The sequence below is a fragment of the Mesoplodon bidens genome, assembly GCF_964165515.1.
Source record: "Mesoplodon bidens genome assembly, chromosome: 9".
In the NCBI taxonomy this organism is placed as follows: Eukaryota; Metazoa; Chordata; class Mammalia; order Artiodactyla; family Ziphiidae; genus Mesoplodon; species Mesoplodon bidens.
The window spans coordinates 50,633,979-50,653,176 of NC_138166.1; the positions used below are offsets into that span (position 1 = coordinate 50,633,979).

General features: G+C 39.8%; 2 protein-coding genes across 3 annotated transcripts in view; both read left to right on the plus strand.

Moving 5' to 3' along the window:
• The window catches only part of PEX1 (peroxisomal biogenesis factor 1), a 79,332-nt gene extending 65,049 nt beyond the window's left edge, over positions 1 to 14,283 (plus strand). Inside the window, exon 24 of one of the 2 annotated variants that reach the window (XM_081243405.1) lies at positions 13,781 to 14,283. In XM_081243405.1, coding sequence (XP_081099531.1) covers positions 13,781 to 13,865 — 85 coding nt within the window. In that variant the 3' untranslated portion in view covers positions 13,866 to 14,283. The remainder of the gene's footprint in view (positions 1 to 13,780) is intronic. The other variant, XM_081243406.1, reaches the window with a different exon arrangement.
• On the plus strand, positions 8,100 to 9,273 carry LOC308622569 (programmed cell death protein 10). The gene has a single exon (XM_081244088.1). It carries the CDS (start codon positions 8,300 to 8,302, stop codon positions 8,936 to 8,938), a length of 639 nt encoding a protein of 212 aa, XP_081100214.1. The 5' UTR covers positions 8,100 to 8,299; the 3' UTR covers positions 8,939 to 9,273.
• Positions 14,284 to 19,198: the final 4,915 nt, after the last annotated feature.

The window sequence follows — 19,198 nt, forward strand, 5'->3', positions numbered from 1 at the left end:
AAGAAACACAACAGAAGGAAAAGACCTACAATAACGAACCCAAAACAATTAAGAAAATGGGAATAGGAACATACATATCGATAATTACCTTAAATGTAAATGGACTAAATGCTCCCACCAAAAGACACAGATTGGCTGAATGGATACAAAAACAAGACCCATATATATGCTGTCTACAAGAGACCCACTTCAGACCTAGAGACACATACAGACTGAAAGTAAGGGGATGGAAAAAGATATTCCATGCAAATGGAAACCAAAAGAAAGCTGGAGTAGCAATTCTCATATCAGACAAAATAGACTTTAAAATAAAGACTACTAGAAGAGACAAAGAAGGACACTACATAATGATCAAGGGATCGATCCAAGAAGAAGATATAACAATTGTAAATATTTATGCACCCAACACAGGAGCACCTCAATACATAAGGCAAATACTAACAGCCATAAAAGGGGAAATCGACAGTAACACATTCATAGTAGGGGACTTCAACACTCCACTTTCACCAATGGACAGATCATCCAAAATGAAAATAAATAAGGAAACACAAGCTTTAAATGATACATTAAACAAGATGGACTTAACTGATATTCATAGGACATTCCATCCAAAAACAACAGAATACACATTTTTCTCAAGTGCTCTTGGAACATTCTCCAGGATAGATCATATCTTGGGTCACAAATCAAGCCTCAGTAAATTTAAGAAAATTGAAATCATATCAGGCATCTTTCCTGACCACAATGCTGTGAGATTAGAAATGAATTACAGGGAAAACAGTGTAAAAAACACAAACACATGGAGGCTAAACAATACATTACTAAATAATCAGGAGATTATTTCACAAGTTGTATGGAAACACAAAAGACCCCGAATAGCCAAAGCAATCTTGAGAACGAAAGATCAATGGAACAGGATAGAAAGCCCAGAGATAAACCCACGCACATATGGTCACCTCATCTTTGAAAAAAGAGTCAGGAATGTACAGTGGAGAAAGGACAGCCTCTTCAATAAGTGGTGCTGGGAAAACTGGACAGGGACATGTAAAAGTATGAGATTAGATCACTCCCTAACACCATACACAAAAATAAGCTCAAAATGGATTAAAGACGTAAATGTAAGGGCAGAAACTATCAAACTCTTAGAGGAAAACATAGGCAGAACACTCTATGACATAAATCACAGCAAGATCCTTTTTGACCCACCTCCTAGAGAAATGGAAATAAAGACAAAAATAAACACATGGGACCTAATGAAACTTCAAAGCTTTTGCACAGCAAAGGAAACCATAAACAAGACCAAAAGACAACCCTCAGAATGGGAGAAAATATTTGCAAATGAAGCAACTGACAAAGGATTAATCTCCAAAATTTATAAGCAGCTCATGCAGCTCAATAATAAAAAAAACAAACAACCCAATCCAAAAATGGGCAGAAGACCTAAATAGACATTTCTCCACAGAAGATATACAGACTGCCAACAAACATATGAAAGAATGCTCAACATCTTTAATCATTAGAGAAATGCAAATCAAAACTACAATGAGATATCATCTCACACCAGTCAGAATGGCCATCACCAAAAAATCTAGAAACAATAAATGCTGGAGAGGGTGTGGAAAAAAGGGAACACTCTTACACTGCTGGTGGGAATGTGAATTGGTACAGCCACTATGGAGAACGGTATGGAGGTTCCTTACAAAACTACAAATAGAACTACCATATGACCCAGCAATCCCACTACTGGGCATATACCCTGAGAAGACCATAATTCAAAAAGAGTCATGTACCAAAATGTTCATAGCAGCCCTATTTACAATAGCCCGGAGATGGAAACAACCTAAGTGTCCCTCATCGGATGAATGGATAAAGAAGATGTGGCATATATATACAATGGAATATTACTCAGCCATAAAAAGAAACGAAATTGAGCTATTTGTAATGAGGTGGATAGACCTAGAGTCTGTCATACAGAGTGAAGTAAGTCAGAAAGATAAAGACAAATACCATATGCTAACACATATATATGGAATTTAAGAAGAAAAAAAATGTCATGAAGAACCTAGGGGTAAGATGGGAATAAAGACACAGACCTACTAGAGAATGGACTTGAGGATATGGGGAGGGGGAAGGGTAAGCTGTGACAAAGCGAAAGAGAGGCGTGGACATATATACACTACCAAGCGTAAGGTAGACAGCTAGTGGGAAGTAGCCGCATAGCACAGGGAGATCAGCTCGATGCTTTATGACCGCCTGGAGGGGTGGGATAGGGAGGGTGGGAGGGAGACGCAAGAGGGAGGGGATATGGGAAAATATGTATATGTATAACTGATTCATTTTGTTATAAAGCAGAAACTAACACACCATTGTTAAGCAATTATACTCCAATAAAGATGTAAAAAAAAAAACTGCATCAAAAAATGGGCAGAAGACCTAAATAGACATTTCTCCACAGAAGATATACAGACTGCCAACAAACACATGAAAGGATGCTCAACATCTTTAATCATTAGAGAAATGCAAATCAAAACTACAATGAGATATCATCTCACACCAGTCAGAATGGCCATCACCAAAAAATCTAGAAACAATAAATGCTGGAGAGGGTGTGGAAAAAAGGGAACACTCTTACACTGCTGGTGGGAATGTGAATTGGTACAGCCACTATGGAGAACGGTATGGAGGTTCCTTAAAAAACTACAAATAGAACTACCATATGACCCAGCAATCCCACTACTGGGCATATACCCTGAGAAAACCATAATTCAAAAAGAGTCATGTACCAAAATGTTCATAGCAGCCCTATTTACAATAGCCCGGAGATGGAAACAACCTAAGTGTCCCTCATCGGATGAATGGATAAAGAAGATGTGGCATATATATACAATGGAATATTACTCAGCCATAAAAAGAAACAAAATTGAGCTATTTGTAATGAGGTACATAGACCTAGAGTCTGTCATACAGAGTGAAGTAAGTCAGAAAGAGAAAGACAAATACTGTATGCTGACATATATATGGAATTTAAGAAAAAAAAATGTCATGAAGAACATAGGGGTAAGACAGGAATAAAGACACAGACCTACTAGAGAATGGACTTGAAGGTATGGGGAGGGGGAGGGTAAGCTGTGACGAAGCGAAAGAGCGGCATGGACATATATACACTACCAAATGTAAGGTAGATAGCTAGTGGGAAGCAGCCACATAGCACAGGGAGATCAGCTAGGTGCTTTGGGACCACCTAGAGGGGTGGGATAGGGAGGGTGGGAGGGAGGGAGACACAAGAGGGAAGAGATATGGGAACATATGTATATGTATAACTGATTCACTTTGTTATAAAGCAGAAACTAACACCAAATTGTAAAGCTATTATACTCCAATAAAGATGTAAAAAAAAAAAAAACTGCATCAAAAAATGGGCAGAAGACCTAAGTAGACATTTCTCCAAAGAAAACATACAGATGGCCAAAAAGCACATGGAAAGATGCTCAACACTAATTATTAAAGAAATGCAAATCAAAACTACAATGAGATATAAACTCACACCAGTCAGAATGGCCATCATCAAAAAGTCTACAAACAATAAATGCTGGAGAGGGTGGGGAGAAAAGGGAACCCTCCTACAGTATTGGTGCGAATGTAAATTGGTACAGCCACTGTGGAAAACAGTATGGAGGTTCCTTAAATAACTAAAAATAGAGCTACCATATGATCTAGCAATCCCACTCCTAGGCATGTATCTGGAGAAAACCATACTTTGAAAAGATACATGCACCCCAATGTTCATTGCAGCACTATTTACGATAGCCAAGACATGGAAGCAACCTAAATGCCCATCGATAGAGCAATGGATAAAGAAGATGTGGTACATATATACAATGGAATATTACTCAGCCATAAAAAAGAATGAAATAATGCTATTTGCGGCAACATGGATGGACCTAGAGATTATCATACAAAGTAAGTCAGATAGAGAAAGACAAATATCATATGATATCATTCATATGTGGAATCTAAAAAAAATGATACAAATGAACTTATTTACAAAACAGAAATACACTCACAGACTTAGAAAACAAACTCACTGTTACCAAAGGGGAAGGGGGTGGACAGGGAAAAATTAGGAGTTTGGGATTAACATATACATGCTACTGTGTATAAAATAGATCATCAACAAGGACCTACTGTATAGCACAGGGAACTCTACTCAGTACTCTGTAATAATCTACATGGGAAAAGAATCTGATAAAGAATGGAGATATATATATATATAACTAAACCACTTTGCTGTACTCCTGAAACTAACACAATATTATAAATCAACTATACTCCAATATAAGATAAAAATTAAATTAAAAAAAATTTTTTTAAACTCTGCATTTGATTTTCAGCCTCATGGCTCAGAAAGGAAAGGGATTCTTTTAGCCTTCATACAAATCCCTGATTTTCAGCCTATGCCTTGAGCTAAAAGTATAAACATCTGAGCTTGTCTTTCTCTTTAAGCTCTCTAGTGCTATATTCAACTCACCCTTTTGAAATCCTCATGTGTTTCATACTGTTCCATAGCAGCAACCCCTTCAATGGGTACTTCATTCCCGGGAATAATTTGTGATATTTTAGTTAGCTGTTTTGCCACTGCACGTCATGGTATGCCAAATCCACATCCCTTAATACAGAGTGGATTTTCCTTGCCCTCAGCCTTTAACTAGGGCAGATAACCAGTCCCAAATGTCCCCTAATTTTCTTCAAAGTCTGTTGCCTGCAACCACTTCTGGTACTCATTTCTGTATCCATCAAGCTTTTAGCTGTAAGTAGCAGAACCCAACCCTGGCCCTTTGAATCAGAAAGGAATTTATTGATGGTTTTATTGGTCTAGAAAACAAAGAGATGCTCAAAGACTTGTGGGTTCATGTCACTAGTCTTTGGGTGACAGGGGACCTTAGCTTGAAGGGTCTGTCACTCCAAAAAACAGGCCTCTGAGAGCCAGCCAACCAACACCAACCTCACCCAAAAGACTCTTGCTATGGATGACATCATCCTATTTGTAGCTCACAAAGTCTGCCCACTTCTGAACTTCTAGCTTCTAGGAAACCCCACGTTTAAGGTCAGCAGTCTGCTCTGCTAAGGAGCCTGGGCCTAACAGGCATAGCTCATAGTTACTAAAATAAGCAAAAAATTCAGCATTATTTATTTTTTATTTCAGACACTAAGTGATGAGCTCATCATCCTTTGATGTTTTCCTAGTCAGTATTAATGATCCCTAACCTGGGGCTTCCCTGGTGGCGCAGTGGTTGAGAATCTGCCTGCTAATGCAGGGGACACGGGTTCGAGCCCTGGTCTGGGAGGATCCCACATGCCGCGGAGCAACTAGGCCCGTGAGCCACAACTACTGAGCCTGCGCGTCTGGAGCCTGTGCTCCGCAACAAGAGAGGCCGCGATAGTGAGAGGCCCACGCACCACGATGAAGAGTGGCCCCCACTTGCCACAACTAGAGAAAGCCCTCGCACAGAAACGAAGACGCAACACAGTAAAAAAAATTAATTAATTAATTAACTCCTACCCCCAACATCTTAAAAAAAAATAAAAACTAAAAAAATAATTCCTAACCTGAAATCTAGTCATCTATTAGGAGTCTGACTGGGAGAACACTTAATGTGAGCACCAGCTATTAACTTGCAGGTTTTTTGTTTGTTTGACTATATCCAGTTGCCTCCGCTTTATATTGAAAATTCCACAAAAGGCCAGGTTTTGGGGCATGTTGTTCGCTGCTGTAATCTAGAACAGTGCGCCTTGTACTGGTGATCATTCAATAAATAAATAATAAATATTTGTGAGTGAATCATTCTTATTTCAACTGAAATTGGGATAAATTTATTCCTTTGAATAAATAAGGGGAGAAGAGAAAAACAAAATCTAATATTTTAGCCATTAACTTTTTAAGATTAGAACTGATATGATTGATTAGGAATCAGTTTTGATTGTAAAAGCAATGGAAATGGGTCGTCTACAGTAGTTTCAGGAGGTAGTGGAGGTATGGATTCTTTTTCTTTTTTTTTAGTTTATTTATTTGGCTGTGCTGGGTCTTGGCTGCCGCACGTGGGATCATCTTCACTGCGGCACGCAGGATCTTTTAGTTGTGGCATGCGGGATCTGGTTCCCTGACCAGGGATCGAACCTGGGCGCCCTGCTGTGGGAGCACAGAGTCTTAACCACTGGACCACCAGGGAAGTCCCAGAAGCATGCATTCTTAAATTAAATGGACATTTTACATTCCTCTAGTAAAATACTCAATACTCATAAATATAAAGCAAATATATATATATAATGTAAACACTAGACAAAGGCATTATGTCGTGGAGTCTACTACTACTGAGCCTGCGTGTCCGGAGCCTGTGCTCCGCAACGGCAGAGGCCATAGCAGTGAGAGGCCCGCGTACTGCAAAAAAAAAAAAAGTAAAATAAAATACTTAGGAATAAACCTGACCAAGGAGATGAAAGACATATACTGAGAACTACAAAACATTAATAAAGGAAATTAAAGAGGATTCAAAGAAATGGAAAGATATCCCACTCTCTTGGATTGGAAAAATTAATACTGTTAAAATGGCAACACTACCCAAAGCAATCTACAGATTTAATGTGATCCCTATCAAATTACTCACGACATTTGTCATGGAACTAGAACAAATAATCCTAAAATTTATATGGAACCATAAAATTGCCAAAGCAATCCTGAGGAAAAAGAACAAGGCAGGATGCATAACCCTCCCAGACTTCACAATACTACAAAGCTACAGTAATCAAAACAGTGTGATACTGCCACAAAAACAGACATATGGATCAATGGAACAGAATAGAAAGCTCAGAAAAAACCCACACACCTATGGCCAATTAATCTTCGACAAAGGAGGCAAGACTATAGAACAGAAAAAAGACAGTGTCTTCAGCAAATGGTGCTGGGAAAGTTGGACAGCTGCATGTAAATCAGTGAAGTTAGAACACTCCCTCACACCATGCACAAAAATAAACTTGAAATGGCTTAAAGACTTAAACATCAGACATGACACCATAAAACTAGAAGAGAGCACAGGAAAACATTCTCTGACATAAAATATTATTACATAAATTGTACCAATATTTTCTTAGGTCAGTCTTCCAAGGCAATAGAAATAAAAACAAAAATAAACAAATGGGACCTAATCAGAATTACAAGCTTTTGCACAGCAAAGGAAACCATAAACAAAACAAAAACACAACCTATGGAATGGGAGAAAATATTTGCAAACAATGAGACAGACAAGGGGTTAGTATCCAAAATATACAAATAGCTCATAGAACTCAATAACAGAAAAACAACCCAATCGAAAAATGGGCAGAAGACCTAAATAGACATTACTGCAAAGAAGACATACAGATGGCCAATAAGCACATGTAAAGATGCTCAATGTCACTAATTACAAAACTACAAAGAGGTACCACCTCACACCAGTCAGAATGGCCATCATTAAAAAGTCTACAAATAGGGCTTCCCTGGTGGCGCAGTGGTTGAGAGTCCGCCTGCTGATGCAGGGGACACGGGTTCGTGCCCCAGTCCGGGAGGATCCCACATGCCGCGGAGCGGCTGGGCCCGTGAGCCATGGCCGCTGAGCCTGTGCGTCTGGAGCCTGTGCTCCACAATGGAAGAGGCCACAACAGTGAGAGGCCCGCGTACCGCAGGGGGGAAAAGAAAAGTCTACAAATAGCAAATGCTGGAGAGGGTGTGGAGAAAATGGAACCCTCTTACACTGTTGCTGGGAATTTAAATTTGTGCAGCCACTATGGAAAACAACATGGAGGTTCCTCAGAAAACTAAATATAGAGTTGCCATATCCAGCAATCCCACTCCTGGGCATATACCCGGACAAAACTATAACTTGAAAAGCTACATGCACCCCTGTGTTCACAGTAGCACTATTTACAATAGCCAAGACATGGAAACAACCTAAATGTTCATTGACAGATGAATGGATAAAGAAGTTGTGGTATATAAACACAATGGAATATTACTTAGCCATAAAAAAGAATGAGAGGATTCCGGACAACGCCTGGTTCCTCTCGGGTCCTTCCGGCATCGCCGGAGTGAATTGATCTGGGAGTTGAAGAGGGCTCCAAAGGTGGCAAGTGAAGTCACTGCCTCAGTTGCTGGTCAGCATATGTTTTGTGCCCTGTTGTTTTATCACAAAAAAGAGAAGAAAGGCTGCAGTGAATGAAGATTCCTCTGCATTTTAGCACTGCTTTTTCTACTGTAGTTGGCTTTTGAATGAGGATGACAATGGAAGAGATGAAGAATGAAGCTGAGACCACTTCCATGGTTTCTATGCCCCTCTATGCAGTCATGTATCCTGTGTTTAATGAGCTAGAACGAGTAAATCTGTCTGCAGCTCAGACACTGAGAGCGGCTTTCATTAAGGCTGAAAAAGAAAATCCAGGACTCACACAAGACATCATTATGAAAATTTTAGAGAAAAAAAGTGTAGAAGTCAACTTCACAGAGTCCCTTCTTCGAATGGCAGCTGATGATGTAGAAGAGTATATGATTGAACGACCAGAGCCAGAATTCCAGGACCTAAACGAAAAGGCACGAGCACTTAAACAAATTCTCAGTAAGATCCCAGATGAGATCAATGACAGAGTGAGGTTTCTGCAGACAATCAAGGATATAGCTAGTGCAATAAAAGAACTTCTTGATACAGTGAACAGTGTCTTCAAGAAATATCAATACCAGAACCGCAGGGCACTCGAACACCAAAAGAAAGAATTTGTAAAGTACTCCAAAAGTTTCAGTGATACTCTGAAAACCTATTTTAAAGATGGCAAGGCAATAAATGTGTTCATAAGTGCCAACCGACTAATTCATCAAACCAACTTGATACTTCAGACCTTCAAAACTGTGGCCTGAAAGTTGTATATGTTAAGAGATGTATTTCTCAGTGGCAGTATTGGACTGCCTTTATCTGTAAATTTTAAAGTTTGACTGTATAAATTATCAGTCCCTCCTGAAGGGATCTAATAATCCAGGATGTTGAATGGGATTATTGCCATCTTACACCATATTTTTGTAAAATGTAGCTTAATCATAATCTCACACTGAAGATTTTGCATCACTTTTGCTATTATCATTCTTTTAAGAATTATAAGCCAAAAGAATTTACGCCTTAATGTGTCATTATATAACATTCCTTAAAAGAATTGTAAATATTGGTGTTTGTTTCTGACATTTTAACTTGAAAGCGATATGCTGCAAGATAACGTATTTAACAATATTTGGTGGCAAATATTCAATAAATAGTTTACATCTGTTAAAATAAAAAAAAGAATGAAATAATGCCATTTGCAGCAACATGCATGGACCTAGAGATTATCACACTAAGCGAAGTCAGAAAGGGAAAGACAAATACCATATGATACCACTTATATGTGGCATCTAAAATATGGTACAAATCAACAGAAACATATCTACAAAACAAAAACAGACTCACAGATAATAGAGAACAGAACTGTCGTTGCCAAGAGGAAGGCGGGGTAGAGGAGAGAAGGGGTGGGAGTTTGGCATTAGCAGAGGCAAACTATTTTATATAGGCTGGATAAACAAGGTCCTACTGTATAGCACAGGGAACTATATGCAATATTCTGTGACAAACAGTAATAGAAAAGAATACGAAAACGAATATATATACATATAACTGAGTCATTTTGCTGTACGGAAGAAATTAATACATTGTAAATCCACTATAGTTCAATAAAATTTTTTAAAGAGAAGATTCCTATGTTCTGAAGCTTCAGGGTTTAATGCAGTATGCCTTTAAAATTTTTGGATAAAGCATTCAAAGGACTTCAGATGCTTTCCTTTTTTCTGCATGTATAATTCAACCTTGGATCAATTCACCTTGGATCAATTCACCTTAGGAGGAAAAGCCTCTACTATTGCTTCTCTCAGCCCCTGAGCATTGCCCTTGAGCTGGTCCGCTTCCTGATTATTTGTAGAAGAACCTGAAAGAAATTCTGGTCATCTCTTTACCCTGTGAGGGGGGTTTTCCCCAGGTGTCATCTGGCTTGTCTGATGGCTGCACTGTAATCACAGGTGGGCAGAATACCCCTTAGCAGCCAGTCAAGGTCCCTGTGAGTGGGGTTATAGATAGCCACTAATCTTTCTAACTCCTCTTTAAATTCGGTAGGATGTTCTGAAAGTGCAGGCAAAAGGGCTTTATGATTTATTGGATCTGCTCCTATCCATGGGACATGAATTCTTTGCAGTGGCGGTCCAGGCTACATACACAAAGGATGCTGCATAGCAAGGTCCGAAGGTGGCAGAGCCTGATTACAGAGCCCTGGAAAGTCAGAGGACTTGTAAAGGACAGCAGTGCTAGCCTTACCACCCATCCTGGGTGATTCTCCTAAATTCACTTCCTGGCTTGTAGCATCTACACAAGTAAGCTGTATACCCCTTGCCTGGAAGTCAGGCCAGAGTGCTCTCTGTAAAGCTTGAAAGGGAAGTTAAAACAGGTAGACAGGGCCAGGTTTTGAGAAGGGGGATTTACATGGAATGTGGACTTTAATTTTTCTTTTGAGTCTCATTTCTGTTCTTCCTGTTAAGGGAGTCCCCAAGGCTGGCTGTTGTACTCCTTTGTGTCCTCTTTTTAATTTTGTCTTTCCGTCGGTTGATGGAAAGACAATTGTTGATGGAAATACAGTTGTTTAGCATGAGAGCTCGCTCACTTTTTTCTCAAAAACAGAAGTTTTTCCAATTCAAAGGATCCATTCTCTGGCCACTGACAAATACGGTCTTATATTAATCTTAATGGTGACTCAAACCCATAAGCCCCTTTATGGCTTAACCATGAACCCAAGAACTGTCCCCAAAGGCTGCAAAAGATGTAGCTTTCACAAGATCCACAAAGTTTACTCCCAGAATTAGCCAAAGAAAGCAAAAACCTTCATTGTCACAGGTAGTAAGAATGGTATAGTGAAAACGGAATTCCCACCAGAATGTGTGATTCCTCTAGTCGCAGACCTGCTCATCTCTGACACTGGGCAGGCGTTACTGGAATGGGACTTCTCCAGCACTAACAAGACAATGAAAGTTGAGACAACAAAGGCCTCTTATGGGCTGGGACACCTTAAGACAAACATCCGAAGAACTGGCACAGTTGGACAAAAAGAATGCTGCCTGTTGCACTATTTACAATAGCCAGGACATGGAAGCAACCTAAGTGTCCATCGACAGATGAATGGATAAAGAAGATGTGGCACATATATACAATGCAATATTACTCAGCCATAAAAAGAAATGAAATTGAGTTATTTGTAGTGAGGTGGATGGACCTAGAGACTGTCATACAGAGTGAAGTAAGTCAGAAAGAGAAAAATACCATATGCCAGTGCATATATAGGGAATCTTAAAAAACATTGTACTGATGAACCTAGTGGCAGGGCAGGAATAAAGACGTAGACATAGAGAATGGACTTGAGGACACGGGGTGGGGAGGGGGAAGCTGGGACGAAGTGAGAGAGTGGCATGGACATATATACACTATCGAATATAAAATAGATAGCTAGTGTGAAGCAGCTGCATAGCACAGGGAGATCAGCTCGGTGCTTTGCAATGACCTAGAGGAGTGGGATAGGGAGGGTGGGAGGGAGACGCAGAGGGAGGGTATATGGGGACATATGTATGCATATGGCTGATTCACTTTGTTATACAATAGAAAAACTAACAGTATTGTGAAGCAATTATACTCCAATAAAGATCTATATATATAAAAAAAAAATCATGCTGCTTGTCACTTCATGTCTTAGATCCTGAGTCTGTTTGGCTGCCCACCAGTTATAAGCTGACACTTGCATCTTCTGGCTGGCTTCTCTCTGGTTAAGCCAGAGAGAATATTTTCATTGGTCATGAAGCCAAGCTCTCAAGGCAGAACAAGACGAGGGGAAACCTCACCCATTTTTTAAATATAGGGGACCCACAGCAAAGTTTGTCTAAACAGATGCAGGTCCATTAGAACTGTGAAGTCACCAGTCTGTGAGGCTGGCCCGAACAACAGGCTCAAAGGACCTATGCCTGCATTTCTACACTATGGTTTTCCTCCTTATGAAAAGTGACACAAAAGCTAGAGACAAAAGAAAACAATAAACATGGAGGAATTGGATCAATAGAAAACAAAAGTACTCAGAACAGATCGTTTCCAGAGTCACTATACCTAAGGAGCTAGTTTACACAAGTATGTCTCTCCTGCTAATCTAAATTTAGAAATGGACTCTCACCACTTCCAGGAGATTGACGTGGTAAGGATTCTTACCACCTGCTGGCTCTTGTCAGAGGTCCCAGGATCTCCCACCTGCAGCCCCAGAGCAAGTGGTGTCCAGCCAGTGGAGCCCCCCATGCGTACCAAATTGTAGGGATAGAAAATTTTTCCGCTCCTCCCTTCTAGGTTCTTTGGCTGATCTAACAATTAATTGACGTAAGATGTTACCAGGTGAAAAACTAATTTCGTACATACAGGAACCCCATAAGAATGAGACTCAAAGGCAGTCTCCAGTTGAGGCTTATATACTGCCCTGAGCTAAGGAAAGGGATAGGGGCCTGGGGCTTCAGAAGGGAAGAAGGCAATTCACAGCAGATGAGAAGAGCAGATGTTTGCCACGCAGATTAATAAAAAAAGTTCTCTCTCGTAATAGCTCTCTTTCTGGTGCAGGCCGCCTATCTAAATTCTTCTAGGCAGTTAAAGGAGAGGTAAAAGGCTCTTCCTGAGTCTGCTTGAAACGTCTTGATTCCTTTCAGCTCAAAATAATCCACAGACCAAAGTGGTTCATTTTGAGGGTGGCATATTCTGCCCCCCCTTCAACATAATATGTACTCATTGCAGAAAAATCAGAAAACAAAGAGAAGGGGAAAAAACCCAGAAATTTCCCTTAACCCCACTACCTCCCGAAGCATATTTATTTGTATACTTATATGTTTTCTCTTACTAAAATAAGACACTCTGTACATATTGCTGTAGAGCAGTCCCCCTTTCATCCATACATACATCTTTAATATTCTTCCGCATTTTAAATACGTTACTACTTTGTTTTTAATGTCATTTTATAATATAGATATACCATAACATCCAATTTGGGGACATTTAAGTTGCATCCACGTTTTCACTATAGGCAATGTGATAATGAACATTCTTATACCTGAATGTTTGCACATATCCTTACTTATTTCACTGGGATAGAGGTAGAATTGTTGCATCACAGTGTACTCACATTTTTTAATGCTTTTGAAATCTATTTTTTGAAATCTATTGCCAAATTGTCTTCCATAAACACCATACAATTTATTTTGCAACAGCAATATACTTATAACAGTACCAGCTTCACCACACCCTAATGTTAAATATTGTAGTATTTCTCTAAACTTGGCCAATTTGATTGGACAAAAGTTATATCTTAAAATTTTACATTTCTTCAATTAAAATACAGGGATTATGTTTTATATGTTAATCACTGCCATTTGTATTTTATCTTTTCTGGCTTGTCTATTCATCCCCTTTTTCTCTTTTTCTATTAGAGTGTTCAACTTTAAAAAATTTACGTGTAACAACTTCCTGTACTTTCTTGCAAATATTTTTTTCCAGCTATTTCTCTTTTGTTTCTTAAAAAATTCTGTCTGGGAACAAACCATTGTTTTTTGTTTTATAAGTTTAGCATTTACATGTATTAAATGTTACCTCACTTTTTTTTTTTTTTTTTTAAGGTATGAAAGCTTTCAAAATCCAAAGAAGAGAAAAAATCAAAGTGGAACAGTGTTTCGACCTGGACAGAAAGTAACTCTGGCATAAAATATACTTCTGTTTTTTTGTGTGTTTATGTGTGTGGTGGTTTGTCCCTGTGTTGTAACAGTGAAAATGGTGTCTGTACATTTCTTTTTAATTTAACTTAATTTGTTAATCTATAAAATCAAAGATTGGTAAACCTGTGTTTATGTAATGATCAGGATTACTTGATATTAATACTTTAGAATAAATTGGGATACTTATAAGAGATTCTGTATTTTATTACCTATATATTTAAATCCTTAATGAAGTAATATTGGCCACATGGAATAACTGATTTTTTTCTCCTTTGAAGAAAAAAAGAATGTAATTAAATACATTTCTAAGAATTCACTGACAGTTGCATATTCAGCATCTTTCTTGCATTTGACGAGCTTTATGCTTAGCACCTTCTTGACTGTTTTGGAAATAAAATAGCCAATTACCGACTGATCCAATTATCTGTTCTGAATATCTGAAAACGTAGAATTTACACACAATTTAAATAAATTCAGTTGTTCCTTCAATCAGCAGTGAGATGACATCCCCCTTATATACTACATCCAGCTGCAAGGCCAGGAGCTTGAATGACGTCCATTCCTCCCCCAGCTCCGTGACGACTTTATCTGGATGTGCTCTGATCTATGACCTAAATTGTAAAGTCAGTCACTATCAACACAAACTATATATAGTAATGTGGTAAAGGGAAAGGAGAAAGCTAAGTAGAATATGCAAATAAATGCATAAGACAGCAAAGAAAAATGTACAGGCTGTAACCACTGCCCTTTCTGCAATTAATCATGAGGCCATGGCTGATATGTTTCATTTCTCTCTTCCATTACTTACTCCACGTTCCTCTGACTTCAGCCCTCACCTTAGTGGATTAGAGGCCTTTACTAAGTGGGATGGTCTAAACCTTCATTTCCATCTGCACCTTTGGTGGCCTAAGATTGCAGATGTCTTCCATTAAATTTACCATGAACACTCAGTATTACAAGGTTCCAGTCATACTTCTCCCATCCCCCGCTGTATAGCACCAACTCTGTATTCACTCAGCCAATATTGTAATCCTCCCCTTTCAAACCATTGGAATCATCACTATGTTCCCCTCATAGAAGCAGTCCTCCTTTGCTTCCCTCCAAACCAGCAAAGCTCAGAATCACAAGGAATGCAACCAAAGATGTTTGAGGCACTAGGTATTAACTGTGAAGTGCCATTCTCCCTTGCACTTTGGTTCCCAGATCCTTCTATTAAAGCCATGGTCACTGGTTCACAGTATACACTATATGTACTTCATCTTGCAGAACAGGACTCTACCCTCACAGAGGTATCTCGCCAAAAGGTCAGCTGTTTCAGGGTGAGGGGTATTTACAGTAAGTCCAGGGAATTCACTATAAAGTGAGTTTCATGATCAGAAGCAAGTGTCATAAGGGATAGCATAACAGTGAAAGCCCTCTAGTGAGTCCCTGAAAGATGGTGGCGGCAGAATTTTGGAGGACAAAGCAAATCCAATTCCAGAATGTGTCACCTTCAGGGAGGACAACTTGCTGCCTCATCTCTTTTAGGAGAGGGACAAACGTAATCAACCTTCCACCAGGCACGGGCTGGCATCCCGTAGGTGTGTACCTACGTGGTTATTGCTGCATACTAGTAGGCTGTCAGGATAGGTGGGTGGTCAGGTCAGCCGCAGTGAGGGGAAAGCCACATTGTAGAGCATACATAGACCCCCATCCTGGCCACCATGGCCACTTTGTTCAGAAATACAGTAAACAAGTACTGGGTAGCTGGAAACAAAGGCTGATTGATATCCATAGAGGTCATCTAGAGCACCTCATTATTAAAAGCACTGAGGAATTTTAGCTGAGCATTCACACAGGACACACACATTCTCACTCTGAATCCATTTCAAGAACTCTGGCCATACCTTTCTCCCAGACCTCCTCATGGCCCCTTCTCCAATCATGCTGTTTCCAAATCTGATCATTTAGTTAAGTTACTAGCCACTGTCTATGAATCAGCATGGATTTCTATATCAGACATCTCTACCTCCTGGCAAAATGGAAGAGACAAGTTCAGAAAATCTGCTCCCTGGGATGATTTCCTACTCTACTGGTCATCAAGGCTATCCCCTCAGTATAGCAGAAATGCCTTCACTCTGATGCATTCACAGTGGAGTTCTGGGTCTCTGGGAAATCATGTTGATGCAGACCGAGCATCTCTGTTAATCCCCAGAAGGTCTGGTTTATTTCTCAGGACACCTGGGAAATGGCCTGGTGAGTGGCTTTGGGTCCTTTGGGGAAGACTTAGAGGAAGGAAGATCCTTAGCAAGTATTCATGATGTTATCACAGGGCCATTTCCCTAGACACTTGACTTCTCCTGCATTCTTGGTCTGACCTAGACCTGAGATTGGGTCAGGGGCCATGACTATATTGTGAAGACTTAAGTCAGGCCTTTGTTTACTAACAGAGAGGTTTTAAAATAATAAAAATCAGGTAGCATCTTTGACCATCTCTTTTGGTCTTAAGGACCCCCCACAGTTAGGCAACACCAAAGATCCCTGTAGGTCAGACCATTGTAATTAATGCACTGGCTCTGCTGTTGATTATGGTAGCCACATCCACCTGGCCTCTCACATTGCAGCTACCTGGCCCCACCCCTGCTGCCCCAGGATCCACCATCACTGAAATCAGCATGTTTCTACTACAACATCTCCCACTTGCATTCTCATCGATGGTTGCAGATTCTACACACTGACTCATTCAACAACCATTCCAACACCCTCACCTCCATCTTCCTATGGTCCTTGGAAAGTGAATTACTGAGTGACATAATCTCCATTGCAACCATGCATGGCTATGTAACAGTTCTATCTAGACAATGAGTAGAAGTAGGTAGAAGTCCCTGGGGTAAGCTTCCTTCCTGGAATGAGGGCACAATGTCTGGAGATGCAGCAACCATCTTGCAAACATGAGGGTGAAAACCACAGACAATAGAGCAAGGAAACAGAAGGAGCCTGGTTCCCTGATGGCATCACTGAGCTGATACACCAGCTCTAAATGTCCTACTCAGACCTTTTTATGCGTGAGGTAGATAAACCCCTTGTTTGCTTCTCTGAGTAGCTTCCTATTATAGCCAAGACCAACCCTGACAGATTGAGGAGTATTTTCTGACACCCAGCTATCTTGGGGGACAGATTTGGGTGGTGGTAAGTTGGTGAATTGTACATGATTCGTTCATTCAACATATGTATCTCACAAAGTCTTTGGATTTCTTTCTTTATATTACACCAAGATATTTCAGGCACCTCAACTTTATTCAGTGTGAGTCATTGAGTCTGGGTTCCAAATACCCAACCATGGAATCAGTTAGAACATTCCCAGATGCTGAAAGAGCACACTGAATCAAAAATCCAGTGTATTAATTAAAAACAAAAGTGCAGGGACTTCCTGGTGGTGCAGTGGCTAAGAATCCACCTGCCAGTGCCGGGGACACAGGTTCGAGCCCTGGTCCAGGAAGATCCCACATGCTGTAGAGTAACTAAGCCCGTGCACCACAACTACTGAGCCTGCGCTCTAGAGCCTGCAAGCCACAACTACTGAGCCCGTGTGCCACAACTGCTGAAGCTGGTGTGCCTAGAGCCCGTGCTCTGCAACAAGAGGAGCCACCACGATGAGAAGCCCATGCACCACAGCAAAAAGTAGCCCCTGCTCGCTGCAATTAGAGAAAACCCGCAGGCAGCAATGAAGACCTAACACAGCCAAAAATAAATAAATTTATTTTTGTAAGTGCATTAATGCATTCAACTTGACGAATAATTATGATTTTCCCTACTTAGCCTAGTACCCACACACGTATTCTACCTCCACATATATTCTTTAGAATTTGCATGAAAAAGAAAAATATTGTAGTTTTTTTTTATTGTCTAAGCCTTCTCCTCCTGGATTGACTTTTAATTCACTCCCTAGGGCATGTTGGGATGGGACAATAGAAGGGAGGGTTGGAATGCAAGAATGAGCATTCTTTTACAAGGCTGATCCCTCACAGATGGGGGCATTTCAGGGTCTTCAAGCAAGGGACATAAGGGCTGCCTCACTAAAGATTTTAAAAGGGTGGGGATTCAAGGGAATCCAGTTTCTTCCATGTGTCTCTATCCCAATTATCAGGGATTCAACTCTTTTTCAATCAACACCTTAACTTTTCCATAAAAGATCTAAAATGGCTATGAACTCAATGGATAATGTCATTCAGTAAACTGGGGGATCAAACTCCTGTTTTTGTGCCAGAGTTTGGCACAAAAACAGAAATATAGATCAATGGAACAGGATAGAAAGCCCAGAAACAAACCCACGCACCTATTGTCAATTAATCTATGACAAAGGAGGCAAGAATATACAATGGAGAAAAAAAAAAGCCTCTTCAATAACTGGTGCTGGGAAAACTGGACAGCTACATGTAAAAGAATGAAATTAGAACACTCCCTAACCCCATACACAAAAATAAACTCAAAATGAAAAGGGAACCCTCCTCCACTGTTAGTGGGAATGTAAGTTGGAACAGCCACTATGGAAAACAGTATGGAGCTTCCTTAAAAAACTAAAAACAGAGCTACCATATGATCCAGCAATCCCACTCCTGGGCATATATCCAGAGAAAATCATGCTTAGAAAAGATACATGCAATGTTCATTGCAGCACTATTTACAATAGCCAAGACATGGAAGCAACGTAAATGTCCATCAACAGAGCAATGGATAAAGATGTGATATATGTATACAATGGAATATTACTCAGCCATGAAAAAGGATGAAATAATGCCATCTGCAGCAACATGGATGGACCTAGAGGTTATCATACAAAGTCAGACAGAGAAAGACAAATATCATATATCACTTATATGTGGAATCTAAAAAATGATACAAATGAACTTATTTACAAAACAGAAACAGACTCACAGACTTAGAAAACAAACTCACTGTTACCAAAGGGGAAAGGTGGGAGGGAGGGATAAATTAGGAGCTTGGGATTAACATATACACACTACTATATATAAAATAGATAACAAGGACCTACTGTATAGAACAGGGAACTCTACTCAGTACTCTGTAATAACCTATATGGGAAAAGAATCTAATAAAGAATGGAGGATATATACATATGTATAACTAAATCACTTTGCACACCTGAAACTAACACAAAATTGTACATCAAATATACTCCAGGATAAGAAGAAACACTCAAAATGGATTGAAGACCTAAATGTAAGACCAGATACTATCAAACTCTGAGAGGAAAACACAGGCAGAACACTCTGACATAAATCACAGTGATGTCTTTTTGGATCCACCTCCTAGGGTGATGAA